This window comes from Carettochelys insculpta, chromosome 14 (assembly GCF_033958435.1).
Source record: "Carettochelys insculpta isolate YL-2023 chromosome 14, ASM3395843v1, whole genome shotgun sequence".
In the NCBI taxonomy this organism is placed as follows: Eukaryota; Metazoa; Chordata; order Testudines; family Carettochelyidae; genus Carettochelys; species Carettochelys insculpta.
This window is the reverse complement of record NC_134150.1, coordinates 5,342,632-5,352,211: the sequence shown is the minus strand read 5'-3', so window position 1 is coordinate 5,352,211 and position 9,580 is coordinate 5,342,632. Positions and strand designations below refer to the sequence as shown.

The following is a 9,580-nucleotide window of genomic DNA, read 5'->3' as shown; positions in this document are numbered from 1 at the left end:
GGCTATTTGTAATGGGTAGATGCACTCCCCACACTGCTAACAAAGAATGACAGATGTTTCTCAGCCTCTCATACAAGTATGACCCCACACCCACAGGCTTCCTGGTCCAGAATTCAAATTTGCCAGCTTCAGGTTACCTAATTCCTGTGCACCTGGAGAGCAGGGGAGATGGAAGCGGCCAGAGTGGAGCATTGTGGGGCATTGTGGGATACATAGAAGATACTTCTGGGGGCTAATGAATTTGATTTTAAGACGTGGCCTTCCTTCAGACTTTTAAATTCAAACTTGATGCTACACCCAGCTGCTTTCCATGATGTTATGACATTGCTATTAATGCTCCTGAAATCGAGCTAATGCTATTTACAGTGGAGAGAGCCACGCGTTAAGTGCCTTCAATTTGAGTTTATCTCCTAGTGTAGACGTAGCTCTTGTCCATTCACCTAATTGCTGAGACTCTCTGCCAGGGGCTTTGGGTTATGCCCGGAGGCCAGAAGGGGCATCTGGGCTCAAAGCTGGGTCAGAGCTGGGACTTTACAGTGGAGAGCACATAGCCACATGGCAGCTTCGCACCAGCCTTGTGCCGGTGGCCTTGCACACGGCTGCTCCAGTGCAGGAAGAGGTATGGCTGGAACTATTTCTGTGTCAGCTGGTGTAAGGGCGAGGCTGCTCCGGTGAAGAGTGTAGTTACCCGAGGAACTGCCCACCAGCTTGCACTGACGCGTTGACATCAGCGAAGACCAGCTGAGGAAGTGGCGAGTCTGCGGGAAAGGGAGGGGGGTTGCACTCCGCGCGGGGTTTGCAAAGGGGGACGGGCTGCGCTCAACACGGGGACTGTGCGGAGGTTGCACTCCGCACGGGGTCTGTGGGAGGAGGCTCTGCACTGAGCGCAGGATCTCTGCGGGGCGGGGGCGATGGCTGCACTCAGTGCGAGTCTGCAGGAAGGAGGGGGTTGCGCTCTTCGTGGGGTCTGTGCGGAGGGGGCTGCACTCAGTGTGGGGCCCCATAGGGGGAGGAGGTGCGCTCCGCGCGGGGTTATGCTTGGGGGGGGGGGGCTGCACTCAGCGGGGTGGGGGGGGTGACGGAGGTTGCACGACTTGCTGGTCTGTGCCGGGCGGGCTGCACTCAGTGGGGTGTGGTGGGGTGCACTCAGCGTACTGTGGAGGGTGGCGGGGGCTGTCCGACTCGCTGGTCTGTGCACTCAGCGTGGCGGGGGGGCTGCACTCAGCGGGGTGGGGGGTGACGGGCTGGCTGCACTGCGGAGTTGTGGGGGGGCTGCACTCAGCGGGGTGGGGGTGACGGGGGGCACTCAGCGTGGCAGGAGGGCTGCACTCAGTGGGGTGGGGGGGTGCCGGGCGGGCTGCACTCAGCGTGACGGGGGGGCACTCAGCGTGGCGGGGGGTGACGGGGGGCACTCAGCGGGGTGGGGGGGTGCCGGGGGGCTGCACTCAGCGGGGTCGGGGGTGGCGGGGGGGCTGCACTCAGCGTGGCGGGCGGGCTGCACTCAGCGGCGTGGGGGAGTGCCGGGGGGCTGCACTCAGCGGGGTCGGGGGTGGCGGGGGGGCTGCACTCAGCGTGGCGGGCGGGCTGCACTCAGCGGCGTGGGGGGGTGGCGGGGTCGCACGACGCGCGGGGCTGTGCGGGAGCAGCGCGCCCACGGCACGCCGGAGCGCGGCCTTTCCACACGGCGCCCGGGGCCGTGCGGTGGGGCGCGGGCTTTGCACACGACCCCCGGGGCGTGCGAGGCGGCGGGCACCCGGCGGGGCTTTGCACACCGCGCGCCGCACTCGGGACGGGCGGTTTGCACGCGGCTCTGCGCTGAGCGGAGCTCGCACCGCCCCCCCCCACCAGGCCCTGAGCTGCTCAGGCCGTGTGCAGGGCGGGGTTTTGCGCTCGCGCCTTCGCCTGGGCCGCCGGGATAAATAGGGGGCAGCGGCGCAGCTCGGGAGCAAACGTGCGCTTCGCCCCCGAGCCCGCCGCAGTGAGCAACTGCCCGAGGAGCCCCGCGAGCCATGGATCCCCAGGACTGCCCCTGCGCTGCCGGTGAGTGACTCTTCCCCGGGGCTGCGTCTCCCGGGCCAGCTTCTTTGGGAGTCACTGGCGGCAGCCGCGTCTAACGGGCGCCCAGTAGAATAGCGATAGCGGGTGTGTGGTTCCGGTCCAGGTACACCTCTGCTGCATCTACACTAGGAAGGTCTTCCGCAATAGCCAGCGGAGCAGCTGCAGGCGAAAAGCGTTCCTTCCATCTCAGACTGGAAGAACGTGGCACCTTTTTCCTGCACCCCTCCTTGCTCCCAGCGTCTCTTTCCAAAAACTCCAGGGGCTCTTTCCCCCCCCCCCCCCCCGCCCGGAATAGCAGGCCTGGTAGCACTGGACTTCTTGATTCCCCAGCCTGCCCTTTTAAAAGAGTGGGGGCTGTGGGGCCCCTCTTTCTTGGAAAAAGCAGATTTTTATATGCTTTTTTTGGTGTGAGAATGTGCTCTTCTTAAACTTTTTTTTTTTTTTTTTTCAAAGAGATCTTTGGGAAGAGGTTTTTCTGAAGGATTGCTGCTGGGTAGACATAGCCTGTACCAGGTCGTACTTCTTTGAAAGAGGCATTTTGGAATAAATTAGTTCAGAATAGTGCTACTGTGTAGCCTGCAGAAGAGGAGGGAGGGATTTGGGAGCAGCCTTCACCTACCTGATGGGGGCTCTAAATAGGCTGAAGCTGAGCCATACTCAGTGTTGGGGGGATGATGACGATAATGGGAGATACACAGCTCCTAGAATTGGAAGGGACCTGGGGAGGTCATCTAGTCCAGTCCCTTGCCCTCTTGGTAGGACCAAGGACCATCCCTGACATTTATTTTGCCCCAGTCCCTACATGGCCTTCTCAAGGATTGAACTCCCAACTGTGGGCTTAGTAGGCTAATGCTCAAAGCAGTCAGTGAGTGAGCCTTCCCCAACCCTCTGGCAGAAAGAGAAGCAGGGGTCTCAAGCTTCAGTGGGGGGAGAAACTATTTTTCTAGGAGGGTTGTGAAGCACTGCAGTGGGTTACCTGGGGAGGTAGTGGAATCTCCATCCTTGGAGGCTTTTAATGTGAGGCTTGACAAAGCCCTGGTAGGGATGATTTAGTTGGTGTTAGTCCTGCATTAAGCAGAAGATTAGATGAGATGACCAACCCTAAGCTTCCTTGAAATCAAACTCCCTAACTTAAATGTCACTTGCTTTTTACCTGAGCGTTGCAAACTGGCTTGTAAATATCCTTTTAAACTGATCTGCACACCTGGAAAGCAACTTGACCATACATAGGCATGGAGCATGATAAAGATTCTGCAGTGAATTTTGTAAGATTGGAGCAGCAGAAAATATTCAAACTAAGGGATAACCTGGAAGTAACTTACACTTAGTAGAGCAAGTGAAAGCAACTGACAGAGATGGAATGTATTTGCTTTTCTTTTTTTAAATGCTGGTGATTAAAATTCTCCTCTTTGATGTGGACTGTTATATTTACTTCAGTTATAATATTCATTTTCCTCCTTCCCCCTGCCCCCCATCTGCCTTCAAGGTGGTGCCTGTACCTGCAGTGGCTCCTGCAAATGCAAAAATTGCAGCTGCAAGTCTTGCAAGAAGAGTAAGTATTTCCCTCCTGCCCTTTTTTTAGTGTTGCGTGCAACTCCTCTGTGGCCAGCCTTGCTAAGACTGAGAAGAAGATATTCAAACTAATTCCCATCAAAGGGAACGTGAGTCCTACATGTGGTCGAGTAGGATCTTGGATCAGGTTATAAATGCTTTGCTGACTGGAGATTGGTGTGTGTGTTTGTGTTTTTTTTTTTTTGTTTGTTTTTTTTGTTTTTTTTTTTAAAAGCATATGCTAAAAGATCAGCGTGCTTTGCTGAAGTAAGGCATCTGAAGTAGGGCATGATAAAAGGACACCCACTATTGAGGTGTGGGCCTGTAAGGTAGAATGAATGTCCTTTCCAAGATGTTCTGGGTGTCTGGGCAGCAGGACTGATCTTCATAAATACAACTTGTAAAAACTTCCAGTCTTTCCACCATAAACCAGTTGTTTCGTTTTTTTTATGCACTGAGAATATTTGTCGAACTGCTGTCAGACAAAGAATTCTGACCAGCGTTTCCTGCAAGCTGAGTGCTTGAGTAGCTTCCTAGGAGAAATTCATGTGCTGCCCAACTTATTAGCAGAGCACCCACAGCTGCCAGCATGTATCTATTGGTGGGGTACACCTGCACATACCTTGGTGCACATACCAACATTTATTTTGCCCATGGATGGGATAAAAAAATTGGCAGGAACAGTGATTCTGACCTAGACTAAGGTGGTCAATCAGCTAGTATCTTCCTATCTTGGCTTTTTGTGTGACAGCTTTATGGGGGATAGTTATTAACAGTACAACTGTGAGATGTGTTAATATTTCACAAGGTCTAATTCAGGGCATGGTGTTGCTCCTTATCCCATTCATGTTGAGCTTCTGGAAACTCATACAGAAGGATGGTTGGTTGCTTTTTGTCTCTGGTAGATCTCCACTAATTTGTCTTGACTTTTTTGTCTTTTCAGGCTGTTGCTCCTGTTGCCCAGCTGGATGCAATAATTGCGCCAAGGGCTGTGTCTGCAAAGAGCCGGCATCCAATAAATGCAGCTGTTGTCCCTAAAATTGGCTATTCTCTGTTCCCTTGTAAATACACTGTATGAAAGGAAAAATGATATAGCAGTGGCTCTCCTGTACCTTTCATAGAAATGTCGGTTTCAGATTGAATGACAATAAAAGCTCTGATTGGAGAGAAGAAATGCCTGACTTATTCAACATGTTTGTTTGATTCTGTGGTTTCCAGCTTGAAAGACTAAACCCTCTTCAGATTTTAGTTCTTGTACAGGGTGTTAGCTCCACATCTCATGGGAACATTAACAATAGCCTGGAGACTAAAGCTTCACGCATGAGCTGCATCAAAGGCTTGGCTCGGCTTTTGCCAGCAGAGCTTCAAGCAAAAAGAAATGTATTCAAACACAATATTTCTCTGGTGTTGGCTGTGAGGTGGGGGTTTTGTTCATGGGTTTTTTTTTTGTTTTGTTTTTTTTTTCTCCCCTCCCCTCCCCTCTTGGTAGCAAGGGGAAGCGCCTTCAGAAGCATTCTGTCTAGAATACAGGCTCTAGTTCTGCAAGTTGCTTTCATCAATTCATGGTGCCAAATTCAGATGTGAGTCAAGGACTGAGAGTCTAGAAGAGTGGATTATAAGCTGCCATAAACATACCTTCATTCTGACTTTCTAATACATATATGGGATCCACTCAAGGCTTAGCTATACTGCCACTTCCAAAAGTGTTTATAACTAGCTAGTGACAGGGCTGGCTCAAAATGACGTGCAGATGCAAAAGATGTGTTTAGTAGCTGCAGTAGCTCACTGTGGCCCCCAGGTCTGGAACATGCCTGTTTCTGTAACCAGGTCACAATGCTTTACTGTCTGGAGAGGACTCCCCAACTCCACAGGGGTAACAGATCTGGTTTTCTATAGGAGGAAGTGCCAGACTAGGTTCCTGTAACCCCAAGGATGGTAACTCGGAAGAAGTGTGGGAAATGTTTGGGGGGTGTTGGAAAAGAGGAAGCACAGCTGTTAATGCATGAACTTTGCTTGCATTGCTACTGCTGGAAGTGACAGAACTGTTAAATTGGTGCAACCCCTCTTCATTGTTCCCCCCCCACCCCCCCTGAAAACAAAAAAGAGGCCTTTATAGGCAAGCTGTTCAGCATGCTACAATACAAAGATACACAGGCATGGTATCAGACAGGGCCAGCTGTACCAGGTTTGGTGCCCTATGCAGCCCAAGCATCTCCATGTGTGTGTGGTGTGGAGGAGGGAAGCCCGGGGGGGGGGGGGGGGGTTGTGCTCAGTGCTATGAGGCAGTGGGAGGCAGCAAGAGTGGGGACTGTCCCCACAATCACTGGCGGGAGGGGGAAGCAGAGTAACCTGGCCTCAGCCTGTTCTATTGCCCTAGCTCCCAGTCATAGCAATGTGGGGAAGGGGTCAGGACTGTCCTTACACTCACCTGTGGTGGTGAGGAGCAGATCAGCTTGGTTGGGACCTGGTGGAGAAGAACAGACTGGGGCTGGGTAACTCCATTCTGCTGCTAGTGAGTGTGGCATGGGCCCTACCCCTGCTGCTGGGGCCTGGCCCTCAACTAGTCCATGGGCCATATAAGTCAGGGGAGGTGGGGAACTGAAGCAAAGGGGTGGAAAGGACAGGGCAGTAGTGGGAAGAGGGGAGTGAGGGGGGTGGTGCTAGGGAGTTTTCCTGGGCCCCCCACCTCCCTACAGTGGTCCAGCAGGGGGCAGGAATGGGTCTGGTTGCTGCTGCATGCGTGCATTTTGTGAACTGGGGGGGAGCCTGATGGTAGACTTGGACATAAAATGGCTAAGGGGGGAAAAAATCTGCCTTAGCTGCAGTCTCACTTATTAAAAACCCAGAGTTCATTAGAAACTGTAAACATTTAACTGTGTTGGAAGGAGCAGGGACTCAATGGCCCTCAGATCATCCTGTTGGGGTAGCTGGCTTCCTGGTCACTTGCCTGGGGTTTGCAGCCTCTCTGTTGGTTGCACAGGTACCTGTTTGTCTGTCATGGGGCTCTTATAAAAGGGAAGGATGTAGAATGTCATTCTCAGCCAGAGTAAAACACACCCTGGGACTGTTCCCACCATCTGTAGGAGAATGGCTTCTGAGCATGGGACTGGAGAGAGGGTAAACATGTGCAACTGCAAACAATTGGAGGAGAGAGTAGGATGTCCCAGGGTGTGAGATTTTTAGGGTGGCCTTCTGAGGAATTCAGAAGTCTAGTGAGGAGGTCCACTGGGAGGAAGGATTGACATTAGGTTAGCATACAGCCACCACAGTAATTACTGGGATGGTTTATGTGCACACTGCCTGCCCATGGCTGGTATGTGACCTCACCGAAAGCATTTCCACGAACTTAACTGTCTGTGTCATGGCACTGTGGGACACTAGAGTCCCCCAGCCCAGAAATGAGTGGGTCAGGCTGTCAGCCCCAAGGTGGCCAGGCTCAAGATGGGAGTTCTGTGCAGGACTGACATCCAACCGGTAAGTAACACAGTGGCTGCACAGACACCGTGTCACTCTACCTATGTTGACCTAAGTGCTATGGTTCTTGTGGAGGGGGAGTTATTAAGTCAATGCACAAGTTGAAATCTCCAGTCAGCAACATCCATGATCTACCATGACTTTAGTTAGCTGGATGACCACTTATCATGGGTGTAGCCAAGTTTCTTCTGGTCCCATGAAGTTTGTTTCCAACCACCAGTCCTGGCTTTCAGTGCTCCATACTGTTGTTTAGCTGTAATGTACCCCTCAGTGTCTTCCCAGTAAGCAGCGAAAGTGTTGATAATACTGCTAGACAACACTGATGTCCTGTGGTCCAGCAAATTCTCTTGTTTGGCACTGGTCAAGTCCCAAGGGTGCCAGACTAGAGAGGTTCAACTAGTGATGGGCAATTTAGGAGCAACAGTGTACTGCAGCCACGGACAGAGTTAGCTTGATATAACATGGTTATGTTGGGGTGGGGAACCTTATTTGGGTAGGGGGATACTAACCCAGAGCAAAATCCACTGGGGGAGCCACATGCAAAACAAACAACCAAAACCCTCATGGATGTGGCTCCTAACTGATAAGGAGAAAAAAAAGAGAGAGAGAGATTCATCTCAGTCATGTAACTCAGGATGCTAGGGTTCCCCTTGCACTTTCCCCAGGGCCAGATGAGTTCTTCTGGCAGCCTAGGGCTAATAGATTTGGTGGGTTCCCATAGCCCCTGGGCTGGGCCAAAATGAAAGTTCAGTGTGTGAGTGGAAGGTGCAGTAGTGGGCAGGTGAGGGTCTGGGCAGGAGGAGGGTGTGGGAGGAGTCTGGGGAATTTGGACACAAAGCAGCAGCAGGTGTGTAATGGGGATTCAAGGTCTGGGCAGCAGAGGGTGCAGAGAGGTCTGGGGGATCTGGGCAAGAAGGAGAGTGCAGGAGCGTGATGGGAGTGCAAGGCCTGGGAGGGAGGATGAGTGCACAAGGAAGCTATATGTGTGGGAAGTGGGTTGGGAGGGCACATGAGCAGGATGGGGTTGTGGGTGTGGGGTATGGAGGGGAGGGGGCATGCAGGAGGGGACAGAAGATTGGAGTGCCTACCTGGTGCAGTTCCCATGGCACAGGTGGCTCCACACTGCCCTGCGTTGGCAGGCACTGTCCTGCACAGTCCACTCTTCCTGGACAATAGGAGCAATGGGGATGGAGCCTGCAGCCAGCGCAGGGGAGAGAGCTTCCCTGTGTACCATTTCCAGTGGAGAGCTGCTTCCTCCCCCTGCCAGGCACAGCCCACAGGATGGATATAGCCCCTAGCTTGCTTTGATCTGGCCCACTTCTTCAGACTATTGGAGTAGACAATTAGAATCAAGGGTTTTTATAGGCGGAAGGAAGGGGGAAGGAAGGAAGAGGGGGAAAGGGGTGAGCTGTCATTAATAGGATCAGTAGGTGAAGCAAATTAACTTAAGTAGGATGTATGCCATTCCTGCCACTATCACAGATGGGGAAATTGCCTGTGGGGGCTGGACTGTTCTGGTAAAGGAGCTGCTATTGTCACATTTCAATATTTCTTTACCCTTATCGAGCACTAGGCCTTTCCAGAATGGTTTACATGCATGCAAGGAGTTGTAATCATGACGGCATGCCAGGAGTTGTAATCACTAGGGCTAGGGCTACACTATAGTTGCTATTTCGGGATATTAATGTATCCCGAAATAGCAACTCCGCAGCTAAACTCTGTGCTGGAAATAGCAGCGCTATTCTCAGCACTCTATTCTGGTGCTCCTACCACTAGTCATATGAACGGATGTGGAAATGTCAAAATACCAACTTATTTCAAACTTTGGGGCTGTGTGGACAGCACCAAGTTCAAAATAAGTTAAGTTGCATACATTATTTCAAGTTATGGCTATAATATAGCCCTAGTCTATGGGTATGACTACACAGCAGCCTTATTCCGAAATAAGCTATTCCAGAATAGTATATTTCAAAATAACTCTACTACACTCCAAAATGCATTTTGAAATAGCACCTAGCTATTTCGAAATACAGTGTCTACACACATAGTCTATGTCTATATATGCCCCTCCCTTTCGGAAGGGGCATGTAAATGAAGCGGGTCAGAAATGCTAATGAGGTGCTGATAATGGCTGCCACCTGGAGGCTTGAAAGCGCTGCTTTTGAGCTGCAAACTAGCTGTATAGACAGGGTTCCTTTGAAAGGAAACCCTGATTTCAAAAGCTCCCTTCTTCACAATAAAAAAAAACAAACAAACTGGGAAGAAGGGTGCTTTCAAAACTGGGGTTTCCTTTAGAAGGAACCCTGTCTACGCAGCAAGTTTGCAAGGAAACCTTGATTCACTGTATTTTATATTTGGGGAAACTGAGACACACAGAGGTGAACAGATTTGTTCGGGATCAAAAAGCAAAAGCTAGAAAAGGGCAGGTCTGCTTATAGCTGGTCCTGGGCCTTTGCCTCGGTTATCTGGTCTCTCTGTTCTAACTTCACTCACAGAC

General features: G+C 51.5%; 1 protein-coding gene across 1 annotated transcript; it reads left to right on the top strand.

Moving 5' to 3' along the window:
* The first annotated feature begins 1,634 nt into the window (after positions 1-1,634).
* On the top strand, positions 1,635-4,790 carry LOC142020563 (metallothionein B-like). The gene is made up of 3 exons (XM_075008531.1): positions 1,635-2,040; positions 3,545-3,610; positions 4,553-4,790. The coding sequence occupies exons 1-3, from the start codon at positions 2,010-2,012 to the stop codon at positions 4,645-4,647; spliced, it is 192 nt and encodes a 63-aa protein (XP_074864632.1). The 5' UTR covers positions 1,635-2,009; the 3' UTR covers positions 4,648-4,790.
* The last annotated feature ends 4,790 nt before the right edge of the window (positions 4,791-9,580 follow it).

What these genes read in the sequence shown, in the direction of transcription:
- LOC142020563 (XM_075008531.1), top strand. Translation starts at nt 2,010, where the DNA reads ATGGATCCCCAGGACTGCCCCTGCGCTGCCG. An exon ending in GGACTGCCCCTGCGCTGCCG is followed by an intron (nt 2,041 to 3,544) that starts GTGAGTGACTCT and finishes TCTGCCTTCAAG; the next exon opens with GTGGTGCCTGTACCTGCAGT. An exon ending in CTGCAAGTCTTGCAAGAAGA is followed by an intron (nt 3,611 to 4,552) that starts GTAAGTATTTCC and finishes TTGTCTTTTCAG; the next exon opens with GCTGTTGCTCCTGTTGCCCA.